Source organism: Rattus norvegicus, chromosome 4 (genome assembly GCF_021556685.1).
Source record: "Rattus norvegicus strain SHRSP/BbbUtx chromosome 4, alternate assembly SHRSP_T2T, whole genome shotgun sequence".
NCBI lineage: Eukaryota > Metazoa > Chordata > Mammalia > Rodentia > Muridae > Rattus > Rattus norvegicus.
In genome coordinates this window covers 137692241-137712654 of record NC_141537.1, presented here as the reverse complement: position 1 = coordinate 137712654, position 20414 = coordinate 137692241, and the positions used below count along the sequence as shown (strand labels likewise).

General features: G+C 37.4%; 1 protein-coding gene and 1 long non-coding RNA gene across 10 annotated transcripts in view; one reads left to right on the top strand and one right to left on the bottom strand.

Moving 5' to 3' along the window:
* The window catches only part of LOC147995006 (uncharacterized), a 77293-nt gene extending 74266 nt beyond the window's left edge, over positions 1–3027 (top strand). For both annotated transcript variants that reach the window (XR_015686106.1, XR_015686104.1), the window contains one exon: positions 2789–3027. This is a non-coding gene — a long non-coding RNA (uncharacterized LOC147995006). The remainder of the gene's footprint in view (positions 1–2788) is intronic.
* A 5514-nt stretch (positions 3028–8541) lies between these two features.
* Chl1 (cell adhesion molecule L1-like) overlaps positions 8542–20414 on the bottom strand; it is a 216366-nt gene continuing 204493 nt past the window's right edge. For 4 of the 8 annotated variants that reach the window (XM_087659531.1, XM_087659533.1, XM_087659532.1 and 1 more), the window contains 3 exons: positions 18474–18605; positions 16762–16834; positions 10396–12505 (listed from right to left, as the gene is read on the bottom strand). In XM_087659531.1, coding sequence (XP_087515657.1) covers positions 12289–12505; positions 16762–16834; positions 18474–18605 — 422 coding nt within the window. In that variant the 3' untranslated portion in view covers positions 10396–12288. 8 annotated transcript variants of the gene reach the window in all.

Here is a 20414-nt window from a genome sequence, read left to right as displayed (position 1 = left end):
TTAGACACAAAAGTGACAGTTCCGCTTGATTTTAAAAGCAGTTCTTTATCTTTAACTCTGTTTTATTCTGGGTTCTGGAGAGGAACAGAACTAAGAGAGTGAATATACTACCCCCAATCCCCCACCACATGCCACACACAGACAAACACACAAAATTTTATTGAGCTTTAAAATAGTAATAATGGCATATTACACCTGATGTGCTGAGAACTTATCCAGTCCCTGAGGCTGGATGCCTTAGGAGCAGTCCAAAATGGCTTTCACTAGTGGGTGACAACGCCCCCCCCAGTTACCCAGTGACAAAGCCTGATGTCCCAGTAGTCCCAGTTTGGTGCCCAGACCCCAAGAAGTTTCTGAGAGCCTCTGGTTCCTATTGAACAAAGAAAGCTTGGAAACACTAGTTCTCCTGTCAGTGAGGTATCAGGAACTGCAGTAATAAAATGACAAATCAACTCCATCAGACAGAGGAAAGAACAAGCATGCACAGGGCAGAACAAATTTCTTTCTTCTCAGGGCTGTTATCCAAAGTTGGACTGGGCCTTCCCACATCAATCAGAGACAATTAGGATAATTCTTTAGGCTAGACTCCCTTTTTTGTTGATTCTAATTTGGGCAAGCTGACATTAAAACCAGCCACAATAGTCTATACCCAAACATTGTCAGGTCTGTCACAGCAAATGCCCTATAAACATGGCATCAGTTTCTGCCTTAGCTAGGGTTACTATTGCTGTGATAAAATACCATGATCAAAAGCAATGTGGAGAAGAAAGCACTTATTTCAGTCTATAGTCCCACAGCCTACTCCATTATCCTGGAAAGTCAAGGCAGGAACTCAAGGCAGGAACCTGGAGGCAGGAGCATATGTAGAGACCATGGAGAAGTGCTTACAGCCTTGCTCCTATGGCTTGATTAGCCTATATTTTTTTCTTTTTTCTTTTAACATCCAGGACCATCGTACTAGGTATGGTAAGCACACTCAGAGATCTTGGCTCTCTAGCACTAATCATCAGTGAAGAAAGTACTCCGCAGGCTTACCTGGTGGAAGCATTTCCTCAACTGAGGTTCCCTTATGAATGATTCTAGCTGGTGCGAAGTTGACATAAAACTAGCCAGCACATATCTCAAGTCAGATTTCACCTAGTCATGATAATGGCCTATTCTTCAGTGTGGAATGGTCAAGACGACCTTAAATATGCTCAACTTGTAGCATTATGAACAAACTTTTCCAAGGTATTGGCATGTCTGGATTGTCTTTTATTTGCATAGGACGCACATGCTGTTGTCTTTCCTCACCTTTCCAGAGCTGAGGAAAGAAGGTAGAAGATAACCAGAAGGAAGAAGAAGTCAACCTGAATCCTTGCCTTTGGTCCTGTGTTAGGTAGAGCTGTGATGGGGAGGTTGAAGTAGAGCCAAACTACTTGTATCACAGTACATAGGCAGCAGAGAGGACAGGGGCAATGGACACATCATCCCTGGAAAGGCACACTCCTTATAACCTAACTTCATTCACCTCCTCCCAGTGAGGTAGTGTTATGATCCTAACTAAGACAGAAATTAGTCATCTCAAGACCAGAATCAAGGTTTTCACATATGAGAGACACTTAGAATCCAAGAGATAGGGGGATGGAGAGATGAGTTGGAGGTTAGGAGCACTTGTTTCTCTTGCTGGGTTTGTGCATTCAGTCCTCAGTATCCACATAGCAGATTTACAACTACCTAAAATTCCAGTTCCAAGAACCCAACGTCATCTTCTGGCCCTGGTGGACAAGAGACATAAATGAGGTGCAGAGTCATGTGTGCATGTAAAACACTTATACCCACAAAGTAAACCTTTTTAAAGATCCAAACCATAATAGAATAACATTATTTTTATACGTACATCTATACATGGAAAAGTGTATTATTATTGTATCTGGGTTACTCATTCGTATTTAAAAGAACCTAAGACATCTCAATTTGTTTAGAAATTTGAAATAATTTAAATACAAATTCGCTTCAACTTATTTCTACAGAAATGTAGAAAGGTCAACAATGGTACTTTTATATTTCTGTCATTGAATTAGGAAAATATAGTTTTTCATAGTTTGTCAGCATTTAGAAACACCATTCAAGATTAGAAATGGCCTTAAATGTTTATCATTATTATCATTACAGTGAGACAGTAGTTTGGAAGTTAAAGAAGAGTGATCAAAACTTTGCATACAAAGGAGAAAACAACCAGTGTTGATAACACACAAAATAGAATGAGAGACTAAAGAGAGTACACTTCCGTAAGGCAGTGTTTTATACTTTGAAATACTCCCATCTAGTGGCTATATCTTTTAACTACAAGTACAAAATTTTTTTATATATCTTTGAGACTTTCACTGCTAAAAAATAATCAACATATGCATGAATGGTAAATTCTAAATTTCAATTAAAACAGTTGCTTCCCATATCAAGAATCTTTTATGCCATGAACAGTTTGCGCATCAAGTTACATCACACATTACAGTATTTAATCAGCACTGACCACCCAACTAACTGTTAGGCACTGTCCTTCAGTTAACTTCCTATGTGACACTGATACTTCCCAGAAGCCCACAGGCAACTGCAACTGTAGTGACTAAGTTGTGGGTCACTTGGTCATCTCAGAAAATGTTCAACTTTCTCTTCACAAAGGCTTTTTCTCAAAGACAAAATAAGTGCTATGAGATAGCTCCTTTGTCACGACCTCCTAAATGAAAACATCACACAGCTGGCTTGTGATTTTCTTAAATTTTATTTTATTTTCCTTTTTAATGTGCAGGACTGCTTTTCCTGAATGCACGCCTTTACACCACATCTGTGTCTGGGCCCCCCGAGGGGCCAGAAGGCTTCAATCAACTCCTCTGAAACTGTAGTTTCAAAAGATTGGGAGCTGCCATGGGGATTCTGGGAATTGAACCCTAGTCCTCTTGAAGAGACTCTAGTGTTCTTAACAGAAGAGCCATCTCACCCATCTTTAAATTTATTTTTTTTAATAAAAGCAAAATGACAAGGATAAAATACCATCCTTCTCCTGTAATCAGCATAAAATGGGTGTAGTTATCTGTGCTTGGGAGGGGTTTGATTGGAGACATTGTAACTCTTAAGTACAGGAAAAGCAAAAGAAAACCAAGAACCGGGGTCAACAGGTTTCAAAAAAAAAAAGATTAGATTTATTTTCTTACCATTATTTATTGTGTTTTTCTCATTTGTATAAATAATTTATAAATTATAGCCTCAGGATAAGATGGACCTGACTCCTACTATGATAAGAGTGAGCCGAGAACACAGATCTTACTCTTAGGGAATTTAGTCTGTAGTGAAAACAAGAAAAGAAAATCATATAAAAACTAAAATTCCTGATTGCGATCAGGAAAGGGATGGTGAGGAGCAGAGTGGGGAGGAGTGGGATGAAGAGGAGGTGGAGACTATTGTAGGAGGATCAGCAGCAGACACCTCTATGTGATTGCCAGGGGTCACAAAGGCATCTCCTGCAGGAGGACCTCAATGAAAATGGAGAGACCAAGAATTACTGACGCAAACAATGTCAACCAATCAGGAACTGCTGTTTAGAAGGGACCAATGGGGCACAGGTAGAAGTATTAAAGAAGGTATTCAAAAGCTGTCCGCAACCTGCTCCAGGACTCTGTGTCCTTGACTCCACACCACCTCACCTCCAACCCCCATGTAGGGTCTGGCAGCAGGTGATCCAAGGCGCAAGCACAAATAGACTGTCATAGGGTCTGCCTGACGATCAGAAAACTCTCTTATGAAGAGTGACTTTGAAACACAGAACTAAACGGCAATAGTTTGGGTAACACAAGGTTTGAAAATACAGTTTTTAAACACTAAGAACAATAATCGCAAGTAATCTGAACAAATGAATTCTGTTGAGTTATACAAACAGCGGAGGGTAAACAAGCCTTGCTTGAGTTCAGACCATCAGAAGGTTGCCAGGTATCAACTTGTTTGCTATCCTGTGGTTAGAATTCAGGCTTGAGGCCAAAAGAAAGTTGACTAAAATCATTCACAAACCATCCCTACACTCTGACTGTATGCTGCTTGCTGAGATGGCTTTGTAGGTTGAAGACAGGGATAAGAACAAGCAAAAGCATGTGTCAGGAGAGACGGGATTGCCTTGTACGGAGAGCAAGAGTAACCGTTGCACTGCAGACAGATAACCGATTTAAACTATGTTTTAGATATGTCACTGGGCAAAATGGTGGCTTGGGTAGATTGGGTCTAGGACAGAACGATAGAGTGCTCAAGAAAGCACTTGTTTTTAAGTTTTTAATTAGATCATTGAAAGCTTTAGACATGTATAGATTGGTCATATTTAGACCCCATTGCCCTTCCTCAACTTGCCTAGAATTCCAATCACCTCTCCTTCCCAAATTTATGTCTACTTACTCATTTATCCATTTACTCATTCATTTACTATCTTGTGACCCACTGATTCCAAATAGTATGCCTATGTATTCATGGGGTCAGGGTCAACAACTGGAGCTCAGGGAGCCACCCAACAGTAGGCTCATTCCTAATGAAAGGTGACCCACAATTCACCTGCAGCCAGCAGCTCTTCAGCTATGGGTGGCACCTGGGAGCTCCTGTTCCTCTTTTCTGAAACATTTTTTAATCACACTTATTATTTTCTTTAATAATTTAGTTATTTATTTACTTTTTATCTAGATTATAGCGTCTCTTCTCTCCTCTCCTCCCTGTCTTTGCCCCTTTCCCTCTACACCCATTCACCTCAGAAGAGGGGAGTCCTCTAATAGATATCAACCAGCCTTGGCCTATTCAGTTGCAGTAAGATTAGGCCATCTTCTATTGTGACTAGACATGGCAGCCCAGTTAGGGTAAAGGAATCCAAAGGCAGGCAATGTAGTCAGAGAGCCTCTGCTCCTGCTTTAGGAGTTCCACATAAAGACACAGCTGTACAACTGTTACATACATGCCAAGGGCCTAGGTCCATCTCATGGTGCACTCAGGTGGTGGTTCAGTCTCTATGAGCCCCTATAGGCTCAGGTTAGTTACTATTGTAGGTTTTCATATGGTGGCCTTGACCCCTATGGATCCTTCTATCTTTCCTCCCTCTCTTCCATTCCTCACACTCCACTAATGTTTGTCTCTAGGTCTCTGCACCCTTTCCATCAGTTGCTGGGTGAAGCCTCTCTGATGAGTTATACTGGGCCCCTGTCTGCAAGTATAGCACATTATTATTAATAGTGTCCAGGGTGCGCTCTCTCTCATGGCTTGGTTCTCAAGCTGCTCCATTGATTGGTTGGCACCTCCATATATTGGCACCTCCGTCTTTTACCCCTGCACATTATGTAGGCAGGAGAAATTGTGGATCTAAGGTTTTGTGGTTGGGTATCCCAACCCCTCCACTGGGTGTCTTGCCTGTTTACAGGAGATGACAGGTTCAGGTTCCATATCCTCCGTTGCTAGGGCTCTTGGCTAGGGTCACCCTCAGATTCCTGTGACTTTCCATTTCCCTAGCTTTCTAGCTTGTCCCAGAGATGACACCTGTCCCTGAATCCAGTTGTCTCTCCCAGTACCCAGTCTCTCCATCCTCGCCCCACCTCATCCCTCTTTGCTGAAACCTTTAACTGGCTTGATTTTATACAGGTTTGCGAAGGTAACCACAGATGCTATGGGTTCATGTGTGCAGCAGCCTCATCCTATACAGAGGGCTAGCCTCTCACACAGAGTGTTCCTTCCCATCATCTGGCCCTTACATACTTATATTCATGTTCCCTCATGTGCGTTGCTTGAGCTCCTGAGTGGGAGATGGAAATATTGAGTTTCCGGGCTGAGCACCAGTAGTCACTGGTCAACTTCACAGTGTCTTCTGCCATCGTATGGAGGCAAGGTAAGTCCTAAGCACAGACTTAGGACTACCTCAGACTACGCATCATTCCTTACTTCAGTAGAGACTGACAAAAGGTTGATGGAAACCCAGAGATCCCAATGCAGAAAAAAATTGGCAGCGATTGATCTAATTCTCAGAACTAAGGTGAAAAGGAAAAAGAGGTGGAAATGGGGAAACCTAAAAACTAACTCCAGGCTTTGAAATTTAATGGAAGATTTCCGGTTTTTAATTTGAAGAACAGAGAATCATTCTCTTTCCTCCGTGTTCATAGGAAAGACACATTGTGAGTAGATTTGAACCTTGAAAATAACTACCTTCTGAGCTGGAGAGATGACTCGCTGGCTAAGAGTGCTTTCTGCTCTTCAGGAAAACTGAGTTTGATTCTCAGCACCTAAGCCAGTAGCTCTTTAGTGTCTTTAAACTTCCCCTCCAGGGATCACAGACTCTCTATTGACCTCTGTGGGCATGTGAACACATGTACCTACATATGAAAGAAAAGGTAAAAATCTTTTTAAACAAAAATTACTTTGTGTGGATGATATGCAGCAGATTAGAAGGAAGTCAGAACAGACAAAGAAAAATCATTAGCAAAGAGTAGTCCAGGTAAGGTATTCAAGGTGTGGAGAAAAATAAAGATCTGGGAGACTCAAGGAGAAAACAGGAACAGAGCCCAGTAACGCATGCACTGAAAACATCATTTTGTAGAGGATGGTGTCAGCGTTTTCAGCTTCCGTAAATGGACACTGAACAGTAACACTATTTACTAAACAGTACGGTATATGGAAACATGTTTGGAAGAGGAAAATGAAGCCTTAATTTTTGACTGTGAAATTTACTTCATGTAAAATAAATTACAGGTAAAAACTTCCTAATTCAAAAAAGCACTAGTCTTAAAGTAAGCTGAAGTCATCTGTCTGTACATGGTAATCAAACTCTTACAACAGGCATGGTATTTTAGGCAGAATATAGAATGAAAAAACATTTGATTCTATCTGCAAAATAAATCTTGGCTCCCATATGTTTGAATACCATATTCTTCCGGAAATAAAGAATATATAAAATACATCAGTTTCATAATTTTCTATCAGTATTTCCAAAATATCTTTTAATTTAATCATTATTTTCTACAGAATTTTCTACAAAATTATTTTCAATAGAAATTATTATCTACAGAATACAGTGATTTTGAATTACTTTAATATATATACACGTTACATATTTGTAGCATAAATATTTGTATATATTTATAGCATGTTATAAATATGATATACATTTGCAACAAAAATCTCAAATCACTGATTCTATAGAAAATAATAATTCATATATTAATTATATATTATATAACTACAAAAGTAAGATTATAATATGACAAACTAAATTTTGTATTATTACACACAGGCTAGCCAATAAATATTACACCCCCTGTAGATAGATGTTATATATTTAGTTGAAGTATAATACATTATTTTGTTTTCAAATGTTTCCTTCAGGCTTTCTCAGCTTATATATATCTTGTAAGGAGGATTCATTCACACAATTGTCACACCAATCTTAAGGACAGGGCACACGAAGTGTCCTTAAGACATAGTACTTATCTTACTTAAATCCAACAACATGAATCCAATAGCACATGGTTTTAAAATCTCTGGGTGATATTTTACAGGACAGGAAATGAGAACAGGAAGGGAAGGAAGGAGACTCACTTGTAATTTTGTTTCTAATAGGTCAACCCAAGTGCCAATTTAAAACATTCATGACAACTACTGTGAATGTCAGTACTGGGAGGAGCTCCTGGTTTTTCTCAGGTTCTCGGAAGTATCCGTGGAAACTGGCTGTCCTGGTTCTTGTCAATAACCAACTTGTCTGAATACCTTCTTCTTCTTAGAAGCCCATGGTCACAATTAAATTGACACAATAGAATATTGTTTGTTTTTGCTTTGTTTTTGTACCTCTCTTACAAGGCTTCACAGAACATTTTCAAACCAAGTCATTTGTCGCCTCATTCTGTTGGCCCACATTAAGTTCAACCTCCCCTTTTTCAGCATTTTTAAGAGAACACAAAGGAATAATGAAATAAAAACATAGACCTGTGTATGAAAACTACGGGTTTACCACTCAAGTGACTCACAGTCTATGTTCTTGACCTGGGTGACTCTGCAACATTTCTGACTTTCTTAACTTCCTTGTTCTTCAATTAAACAAAGTAAAGATGAACATTTTCAGGTCAAAAGTGAAACAAGTATCTAAGGTATTTAGCAAACTATCTTAAATATCAAAATATTCACAAATTAGGCATCTGATATTTAAAAGAAGGTGTCAAAATCAACTTCTAACCACTTTGAATGTATAGGACATTGTAGACATTATTAAAGACACATTTCTACATTTTTTTCTGAAAATTGAGCCATCTGAAAACATATACACGTTACATTTGTATTCACTGTGACTGTGAACTTGATTGATGTGTTTTCTAGGCCTTGATGACTTCAAGTAGTCTGTCTGCAAACAGTGACATGAGTAAAATGTTTTACTTATGCTGCTTCGAACTTAACTAATTTATGCCTCATTTATAGTTCCTCATTTATAGGATCAGCAGGAACCAAAATTAAGGTCAAAATGCAAATTTTGCTTTTAACTGGATAGAAAGGGACACAAGCGTCTTCACAGTACACGAACTCAAACTTTTATTTGAAAGCTGAATTCCATGTGTAATGAAAATAGTTTTGAACCATACATAGCCATAAGCATAATACAAACACCATCTACGACACAAACACATTTCAATAAAGATCTACTGTGAACATTAATCTCAGTGAAAACGAAAAAGACTACTTGGGTGAACCTGCTCCCCATACCTTTTGTCTTTTTGACGATGCAGTCAGTTTAAGATACAAAACAAAGTAAGCTTTGGCTCAACACTACTTATCACACTCTATAGGAACACTAGGGTACATCTATTACCACAGACCACAAACCAGTCCTACTATAACCAATTTAAAGTTGTTACAAGAGTTACGCCTTCATGGCATGTAAACATATTTAGGGTTTCAATTGGCAAATATGTTTTAAATACTTAGAAAAGCAGCCGACATCTCCCCTTATTGTCCTCTATCTCTTCCATGAGTATAAAATAGCATAAGTTCATTGTGCTCTAAATTTTCTTTTTATAAACATGGGTACATCTAAAATATCAGATGCCTTTATACCAAGAGAATAAATCCACTGAGTTCACGTCTTACAAATACGCATGCAGAATTAGTGGAAAACACTTTTGTATAGCAAAGACCCTGCTTGATTTTCTTCTGATTAATAATTTTCAATGGCATGTGCAAATTGTACTCCTCTCTTAAGAGCAGATTTCGTTTATTTTCTGTAGATCTGTGTTTTTTTTTATAAAAATATATTTATGTGCTTAGAGGGGGAAAAAGTTGAGTTGGCGTATGTGGGGGTGACTTTTTGATACATAATTTGATTACAGGTTGGGTAATGAGGTTAAAAGGCATCTTAGATTTTATCACTTGTAAATTTTTCTTCATACAAAAGAACACCCTGTGATAGCAATCATTAGCACTTTGTAGCACGGTTTGAAATGAAGCAGTTCAGCATCATGCCTAAGGTTTCTGTACATAATATATGCTGGAACCTGGAAGAGAACATGGATTTTCCTGACCCTCAAACATCTCCATCTGAAGTTATCCCCATTGGCAATCCTTCAGATTATATACAATCACATTAAAATCATATCGTCAGTAGACTATAGAATGTTACTGTGAAACCAGTTAAGAACAGAGTTTTACATACTAGCAGCTGCCTGATGACTCAGTGGGCAACTTCTAAACAATTATTGCCCATTTGTAATCAGCATTGCACGTCATGGAGTCTGCCACCCATGGTCTCCGAGACAGAAAAAGAATAAAATCCACTTTAACCAATTGGATTGGTTTTCATTCGAACATACTGAATGCTGTAATTCTACAGTTAAAATTTTAAAAGTCCACGGACCTTGGCCTGCTTTGCTGAAGAGTTACAACAGAGTGAAACCAAGTAGTATTTAAAGGTTTACAGAGGCTAGCAAAAAGTGTTAAAAGCCAATCTTACATTCCAATGGCTGAAGAAAGAATGATGAGATCCATTTGAAACAAAAATATAATAATTTCTGTCAACTTCTGACTCAAAGATTATTAAATTCCTAATGAATCCATTGGGAACTTTTGGGTATTATTTTCAACTTAGATGATCCTTTCAAAACTGGTTTTGATGACAAAGAGGAGGCAGAATAATAGCATAGTTACTGTCAGCTGCATCCTTTATTTTCTCTGGGGCTCAGCACTACAGGTCCTCCCATAAAAATAGCACACAATGATGGATCTTCCAGAAATCTCGGTCCTAGTCATCAGAAAGGGTTGGAGATCTGTTTGTATAACTGGACATCTGGGTCCTTACACTCACGCAGGCTTCCGTTTGGTACTTCCAAGAGGGTAACTGAATACTGAGATCCATGGGTTTTGAAAAAACAAAACCCAAATCAACCAAAAGTTAACAAAAATTAACAAAAAGTTAAAAACAAAAACAAGCTTTTCCTGCCTATGCATTCTGCAGGATGCATGTGGTTAAAAAGTATGTTTCCTATTTATTGGCTCTTTTATATGTTCACGATTTTAATCCCCAAACAACATAATGCATCGTACCAATTAAATATGAAGAATGAACAGTATGGCCAATAATTATACAAACTAAAGTTAAATCTGTGAACCAGTATTTCTTAACAGAGTTAGTAATTTCATGGTGAGGCAAAATTTTTCCATTTAATATGAAAGCAAATACTAATACTTAGTATTTACTTAGATGTATACAGAGTCCTTCATAGGATTTCTAAAATGTTCTAAACCTTATGTACCATTTTAGATGGACTGGTAGCCCTCATGCCAGAAACTAAAGTCCCTGAATCTGTACTAACTTTGATAGAAGGAAAACATTTAAAGAATGATCATACCACTACAAATACATTTACAGTATGATATAAACTAACAGTTATATAAGAGTTTCTAGTTGGGGATTTAGCTCAGTGGTAGAGCGCTTGCCTAGCAAGCGCAAGGCCCTAGGTTCAGTTCCCAGCTCCAAAAAAAAAAAAGAAAAAAAAAAGAAGAGTTTCTACCGTAGATTATTTTCTTTTTCGAGTGCCGGGGTAAGAATCCAACCAAAACTTATTTTGAAAAGTATGAATGAATTTCCCTTTATGATTATACAATACTTTATTTTGAGACTACATGAGGGAGAGAAATATAAAAACAAAATCCAATTTTTCATATAGTCTTGAATTTGGAACCCCATGTTATTGTGCCTAGCCCCAGAAGGATAAAAATGGATTCTTACATTATATATTCTAGCTGTACAATCATGCCTATTAATGTTCTTTTTCTCACTTTAAAATAAAACACTATGTTTTAAACTGTGTAAATATTAACATAATATGTACAATGCATTCATGAAATACACTCAAGCATCTCGGTATATAAACATAAAGGCAGAAAGCCCTTACAAATGAAGATATAAAATAGAGACATCAACATCTTCCTGTTTTTAAAATAACCTATGACTACCACTCCCTTTGCAGCCCCAGTTAGTCTGAGTTGAAAGAAGAAAGGAAGGAAGGAAGGAAGGAAGGAAGGAAGGAAGGAAGGAAGGAAGGGAGGAAGGAAGGAAGGAAGGAAGAAAGAAAGAAAGATGGATACAGAGTTGTCATGACTGACAAAAATTAAAAACAATTATCCAGAAATTGAAAACACTATAACTCTGTGTAAAGATAGCAGTCTCTGGCCAAATAGGAGCTCAATAAATATGAGTGGTATGATCCTCTAAGACTTTTGCTACTAAAATTTTAAATAATAACTTTAGACTATAGATTCCATGGAATGTTTAATAAGACATTCATGTTCCTTTTTACATTTTAAATAACCAACTTTTGCTTGCTTACAATCTTTTAACCTGTAGTGAATCAACATCACTAAAACAGTTCTTCAAAACTGAGTATAATTGTGCATCCAGAGAGAAACCCACGCAGTTAGCAACATCAATGCACACACACTGAACAGGAGAACCAGGCAGATGTGGAATATCAGAAATGAGAACTTTGGATTCAGTCAAAGTGGATCTAAATACAGGATTTTTTTCGTGTTTTGCATTTTGAGCACCTGAAATCAAAACCCAAAATGAAACACAGGGTTGAAGTACTTGGCATATGATTCTTTTTTCTTTTTCTTTTGGAAGGCAGTGCTATTTTTCTGAGCAAAATTGCAGAATATCAACCTCTGGACACACATTTTTCACTCCTGTGGAAAAGGCCTTGCTCCCCTTAAGAGACTGGAGAGGTGCAGGTGAGCCAGCCTTGGTGCATGGATGTGCTGTGCTTATGCTCGGAGTGGGAAGGTGGCAGTTGAACTTCCATTGCTTTCAACAGATCCTTTCTCCTTAGCTCCTGTGTAGGCGCCAATAAATGATCCATCTTCGTTGAATATGGACTGATCTCCTTCTCCATATTCCACTAAACTGTCAGCACTCTCTGTGGGCTGCATGTTTCTATTCAGGGACCGAAGGCTTCCCTTGAGAGGCTTTTCATCACTGTCACTAGAAAACAAAACAAGACTTCACAAGGTCTAATAGGTTCTATACTTTTCAGGTTATTCATATTAACACAAATGACAAAGACATACAGCTGAAATGACACATCCACAAAGAAGTATTTAAAAAGCCACAACCCATTTTCTTCATTCTGAGTTACTGAGGAACACTTTATTGTTTTTTTCTCACTTCTGATTCCCTTCAAAATGAAGCATTCCTATGGGGTATGAAGATACAGTGTGATCTATCCTTTCAAAGGAACTGTATAGACAAATAAGTCTATAGACAACAACTAGATTCATAGTTTTGTTTTCTCTCTCCTTATACGATTGCCAAATGGAATATGGGCCATTGTGTAATGCTTTCCCCCTTAAATGTGTACTGATTCATCACAGCCTAATCAAGAGAATATGCTAGAACAGTGAGATATACGTTCTAAGACTGAGTTATCAATATACTATGGCTTGCAACTTGGCTACTTGCTCTGGTGTTTCTACTCTGCCTGAAGCTAAGTATTATGAAGTGCCCCAGAGACAGGTCCATGTGGATTGAAACTGAGGATGACTCTAGCTTGCCAAAATCTGAAGATCTTAATCCATAGGTCTGAGGGAAGCAACGCTGTCAACATTCAGAGAAGGAAGCATATCCAGGCTCAGCCAAACCTCCAGGTGAAACCATAGCTCTAATCAAAAGCCTGTCTCCTGAAGCTCATAAGCCAGATGACCATGCCTGGATTATTTCATATAGGGCTTTAAGATAATATCTAATTATTATTCTAGGTTTTCAGAAATAACCAGGAAGCAAATTCTAATCAGTATGAACATAATTTACAACTTCCCAAGCTAATATCTCTTTTCTTTTCCTTTTCCTGTTTTCTTCCCTTCCTTCTCTCTCTTCTATGTCAGGAGGCATAACAGGAGAAGCTAATAACTAGCAGGTGATCATCCTGAGATGGCCAGTCTTGGACTATTATGTAATTTGTGACTGGTTCGCCCTTATTAAGCAAGGCTGTAAGGGATTCATTTTAGGAAAGATTCCTGCTATTAAAAGGGTTTTCCTGTTATTATTAAACACATATAACAATCATCAAGTAACAGCACACCCCTTTGGAGCAGATCTATACAGACCTACAAAGAAGTACTGTCTTACAGTGATGCTATATAGACAAATAGATGACTTCTTAAGTCTTATTATGACCCTATAATAATTCCTAAAATTATAATGTGATTATTAAGCTCTTTTATAGTGGGACTGCTATTAAGTCTTTCTCTGATAATTCATAATGTAGTGAGAACTCTGCCAGTCTCCTAGGTGTCACCAGTTAATTGCTCTTAGATAGTAATCAGACTTTCTCCTACTCAGAACACATTCCAAGAGGTTGTAAAACAATTAACCAAAGGTCATAAAAAGGGAACTAACGATTTATTATAGGTGCCAGAACAGAGGATAAAATATTGAATGGGTTTATCTATATAAAACTTCACTAGTAACTTAGTTATGGTTTTAAAACTTCAGTGAACCTGTGGAGCTGTGACAGGTAATGGATGGTTAGCCATATAATTATTCCTGATGGATATGCATGCAAACATTCTCTGTTGTAAACTTCTATTTCAATTTATGATTTGATCTTTCATGTGAGCTTGTAATGAACTTTGTAACATGTGACTATGTATTCTGAAAGATGTTTAAGTGTTGAAGACAAAGAGAAGATACACAGAAGGACTGAGCTACAGAAGGACTGAGCTAGAGAGGTTTGAGCTGGAGAGGGACTGAGCTGGAGTCAGGTTTAAGTTAAGGAGAAATGAGGTAAGGAACACTGAGCTAAAAAGATCTGGGCTGAGAAGACATGCACAGAGGAATAACTTAGAGACTATAGGTAACATAAAGCAATGTGCAGAATGCAGAGGAAAAGAGGAAAAAAGGTGAAGCTGGAGAGAGCAGAAGGAGCAGGCAGGTTTTCCTTACCTTGGTACAGAACAGGCCATTTCTCAATAGCAACGCAGGCTTAGTCTTATTAAAAGGAAAAAGCCTTTTCTCTTACAAACTTGGGTTTAATTCACCTAGCATCAAAAGGGTAGAAGCTTTCTCTTTCTCTATGAGATAAAGATTGGAGTTCATCTTTCATCCAGAATGAGTGAGTTCTTTCTGTACTGGTGCTTGGTCTTTTGTTCAATTTGCTTATGTAAGTATGATGTGTGTGTAAGTATGTAATTATGAGAATGTATGTGTGTGTGTGTGTGTGTGTGTGTGTGTGTGTGTGTGTGAATGTAATTGTGATAATGTATGTAAGCTGGGCCCAACTGATTAGAGTGGAAATGTATAAATGCACATTTATTGGATCTCTGTGTGAAATTATATGTGTTTATGCATATTTGACTATGTAGAAGCTTTTCCTTCTGCAAATGCTATTCACTTCTCTTGGTTCAATAAAAGTTTACTGCTCCAAACTTCCCCCTAGCCTGATAAGCAAGAGGCATAGGGACAAAACGGAAAGGCTCTAGCAATTAATCCTCTACTTTATCTCCTGCTGTTTTAGAATGAGGCTCTAGATGCAAGAGACTGCAGTTTCTGGCCTCAGAGGAACACAGAGGGTGGGTCAGGTACAGTAGCAGTGCATAGTGACTTAGGCATAGTTAAGTAAATCAGCTACAGTAACATAGTAACAGACTTAGATAAGTAAACTTATTATTATACAGCAACCCTAAATATCTCATAAGACAAAGTCTTACCCTCTGCCGACGCTCTTCCCCCTCCGCTGCCTCAAGAAGAACCAACACGAGAAAGAAGACTAATGCCTGGGCTGGCCCCCCGCACTTCTACCCTCTCTTTTCTTTCTTTTCTTCCTTAGAACAATCCCAACTTTTCTCTGATTTACATTTTGAGAAATATAAAAGCATAAAAGAAAGCATCTAACCAGAATAAAGAGAAGTGATAAGCATAGAGCAAAACCAAGTTGTGGTGATGTTCAGATCTATGTTAGCTACTCCAGCCCAGCAGGAATAGCCATTCACTTTTTAGGTCTTGAATTCTAATTGATTAATCAATGCTATTTGAACATGTCTGAGGATTTTTATTTTGATTTTTTTAAGTCAAGTCTCAGATATAGAATTGGGCTTATGTTAGGGTTTTTACCTGGTGCTGCATTTAAAAAGGCTAAATTCAGAACCTCAGGATCTGGTTGCCCCAGATGAGCTAAATCTCACATACACCAGCCTCTGTTGTGTAAGCTTTGCTCCCCAATTTACAGATATTGGTTAAATAAAAGTGGCTACATCCAATTACTGGGGAGAATAGATGAAGGCGGGGCTCCAGTTACAGGGCTGGGGGTTGCAGATAGGGAACACGAGAGGAAGAATGGGAAAGGAAGAAGGAGGGAGAGAAGATACAGAAAATGGGAAGTCTCTATTAGACAGATGGACCATGAGCACATAGCCAAGGGAAATGTCCCCTGAGGAGAGACTGATGGAGCAGAAACAACCCCAGTGAGATTGAAACAGCAAGTATTTGGAAACACAGCTGGGAATTAGCCAGGGTAGCATATAAAAACATACATTAGGGGTAATTTGTCTAGTAATTGTACTGAAACTGATTAAATAAATCTAGTAGTCTCAGTCTCTTATTTATGAGCTATCTGGAGACAGAGATAAATATTTACTTTTAAAACTCATTTACAGGTTTGGAACCTCTCTACCTTTATAAATGTGAAATCGCAGAATTATAATCTGTATCTGTGCATGCAAACGTAAAGTAATCAGGTCCGTAATAGCAATTCTAGGAGTGGATTTAGGCTGTCCCTGCTATCTAGCTTACCGGAACATAACATACGTGCTTTTTACTGAGCTTCAACCAAGGAATCTTGATGCCCACGCTATCCAGAGTGTGATCCACACCTCAGTCCTGTACCTAATAATTTAGTTCTTACAAAAATAGATAACAGTAGACAGAAAAGAAAAAATGAAAGAAAGGAAGAAAGAAAGAAAGAAAGAAAGAAAGAAAGAAAGAAAGAAGGAAGGAAAGAAAGACAGTGGAAGGAAGGATAAAAAGGAGAAGGGAGGAAGGAAGGGAGGGGCGGAGGATCAGAGGGAGAGAAGGGAGAAAGGCAGGTAGGAGTGGGGTTTGAGAGGGAAGATATTTTGGTAAAGTATCTTTTATAAAGTCACTATGGTATAGTTCCTCTACTTCAAGTATGAATAAAGCACTTTCTCAACTTGACAAATGTGCTGAAAATGTTCCAACTGAGCACAATATAAAGTTATACTTACCTGTATTCACCAAAAGTTTCATCTTTTGCTGACTGAACTTCTGGATCTGGGTGTAAATCTTCCTTTTCTTTTACTGAAACAAAAAGTTTAAAAGAGTCTAACACCATCCAAAGACATAGTAAAGACATGTCGGCATGACTTCTAAAAAAATCTAATACTATATTCAACTACCCACATGAAAAAGGCAATCTTGACAACCAGCTATAAAACTATCTCTGGGGAGGTGGAGACAGGATTATAAATTTAATTGAAACACTGGGACATAAGACAGGTTCTTGATTCTCTGATCTTTAAAAACTCCAGCAAAAAAAAAATCCCCTTCAAGATGCTTTTGACCACTGCTTTTTCTTAGCTGTTCTTCAATATGAAAAGTTGTTTGCTTTGTTTGAAAAGGCATGAACAGAGGGAGGGCTTCAGACCCTGTATGGGTTCATACTTCATAAATACTTATTTTTTTAAGGAGAAACAATGAGGACTATTGTATCTCTTCAAAGATTCTAATGAATGAGCAAGATATCCATTATACTCAATGTGAACATAATTAATACAAGTTCAGATTTCAGAGGAAAATTGAAGTGTAAAATTGTGTTATTTTATGTTATGTTTTATAGAATATTTAAGTCATATCCTTCATGGTTTTATGTATATGATAGATTCTCAGTAAATATTTGTTTGGTGAAACTTTAGCCAATCATGGACAGTTCCTAAATTTTAATACTGTAAAATGAAAGATGCAGGAGTTAAATAATTCTCTTCATAGAAACAAGTTGAACGTAATTCAGATAAAAGATAAACAACAACAACTGGGATTATTTTCTTTTTATTTAATGTACCATCAATCCAACAGATAGTACATTCAGTTCAGGTTGCCCTGTACAATAACAGGAAATGCATCCCCAGGAAGTGTGAACTATAACAAAGCTGGGTATTGAAGACAGTTCTATCAAAATGTAACAGCACAGAACACCAGAGCCATGTATAGAGGCATAGCAGAAGAGGCATACTTCATATAAATGACCACCTTCTTAAGGCATTAAAACACATATGTGACTCAGTAATATACTTTCTGGATATCTGATATGTTTATGAACAGAAAACATAAGTTTATAAGAATTATGATCCTTAAGAACCTATTTTAACTATTTTATATCTAAGGTTTATTTCATTTGATTTATTTGTATGTGCGTGTGTTTGTGGGAGTGCAGGTAGGTACCTGAGGAGACCAGAGTCATCAGATCCACACCCCTATGCCCTGCCCTGAAGCTGGAGTTACAGGCTATTGTGAACTGCAAAGTATGGTTTCAGTAAACCAAACCCAAGACCTAAAATGTGCACTCTAAACCACTAAACCCCTATAGTCTCTTTGACATTCTAAAAGTGGTCAGGGATAGTAGTGCAGACCTTTAATCTCAGCACTTGGGAGGCAGAGGCACAGATGAGTCTGTGAGTTCTAAACCACACTATTCTACCTAGTGAGTTTTAGGCCATCCAGCTTTAATAGCAAAGCATTCTTTCAAATAAATAATGACAGAAATTTAACATTATAGATTATGCATATTTCCTTTGGTTGGATAACTAAAATATTTCTCTTTAGTATATTTTATATATAACGTACTATAAAGTTTTATCTGTGTAACATATAAAAACTTCCAAAGAATGATTCCCAGTATATGAGACTCAAAGTTGAAATTTACATTAAGTCTTAGTGTTACCTGAATACTTTCCACCTCTGTTCCTCTTCACAAAGCAAACAGTTAACAATATCAGTGTGAGAAGAGCAATTGCACACATCAGTCCAATAAACCAGCCTTGAGTGGAGATATCATCATATAAGCCAGCATACTCTATTGTACAGAGAGAAGGCACAATGTTGACCTTTAGAATCAGTCCATGATATTATATTTACACTAGGATACAATCAGCTATCATTTATCAATAATAAATAATCTCTTTGAGCCCATGGGAAATAAAGGAATCTGAAGGGCATTTTGTTGGGAGGCACTAAGAAGGCATTCGTTCCTAAGGAAGAGGCTTTGTCTAGTTGCATTTAGCTTTGAAGATGAGAATCAGAAAGGATAGTTGAGTTAAATGCAGAAGCAGTGGCAAGCAAGTTACAGCACAAGCTGCCTGAGTTGTAAGCAGATTACCGTGGCGCCTCTGTGAACTTTGGTTTGCTTCAGTCTCTCTTTTAGTTTCTGTTACTAAGAGGTGTTAATTTGTAGGAAATGTTTTCAGTTGACTACTCAGACATAAATAACCATTAAGGCAAACATGGGATCATTGTGACACAATTTCTCTTGGTTACCTTGAAAGACTATGTATGCCAATGAAAAACTGAAATTATGACCTTTATATTTTATCTTTAATATCATATATATGTAAAATTAAACCATAGGACATGGTGAATTGCCTAAGACTACTGCCCATACAATTTCATTTCTCACCTCGCCCTCTTGTCTCAATAACATCTTGAAAAATGCTATCGTTATCACCCCAATTCTTAGTCATTAGGTGAACAATATGTTCCGCTCCCGGCACAAGTACCTCTACAGGGTGACTCTTTTGGGTAACATTTACTCCTTCTGTTATCTTCCTGATACCTTTACCTAAGAAAGGTACACAGTTAAATCATGTGAATCTCAATCGCTGAAAAGCAGGAGAGAAATGTAAAAAAATATATGTATCATTTTTTGAGATGAAGAAAAAATCATTTTGGCATTTTCTATTTTAAATAGCTCTTGAATTATCAATGGATCCAAAAAATAACATTTCAAGAGTTTTCTCTTAAAATGTTGAGAATGAATGAATGCAAGGATGTCAGCTCATGAACATTAACTGACAAAATGGTACTATAAATCTGCCTAGTCATGTGAATGGCTCAATACCAAACACAGACTCAAAAAGCTTTCAATAAAATTTTGTATTGTTTGAATTTTTTACAGCTAGTGAAAAGTTAAATGCAGCCTCTTTGACTTATGACTACAAATAACATCATGAATTTATCTATGTTTTCAATAAATATATAAACACATTGTGGCCTTGGTCTGCTTTTGTTCTGGTAAGATGGCATCACAATGTATCTAAATATAAAGTACTTTAAATTAGAATCTTCAGCTAGATTTAAGTGCAGGTTTATAGGTACATTTAAATGGAATGGCTTCACTGAGATTTGAAACATGTATAAAAATGAACAATTTTTCAAGAGAAATTATCAATTATATGTCAAAAACTTAATCACTGAACTCCAGAGTAACAGATAAAAATGAGTTCAGCTTAATTAATATACATTAATTTCTGATCCTGCAATTAAATTTGCAAATATGGGCACTGAATGCATAATTTCTCCATGAATCAACTCAACATAAAAAATGTAATTTGGTAAATGTTAACAATTTACACAGGAAATGAAATAAGAACCCTAGTAAGAATATAATGGATGATAGATGATGAAATTCTGTGTTAAGTGGGCATAGAACACAATACTTTATCACAATTTTTTATCACAGAATGAAACCTAGATACATGATTACTGAACAACAGTGAATTTCATTTAAAAGGGTGGGACAGAAGAAATAAAGCCAGTTACACAGAGGAGCAAAGCCCTTAGAATGAATTACTGTTACAGAATGGAGTTAATTCTTACTTTAGAACCC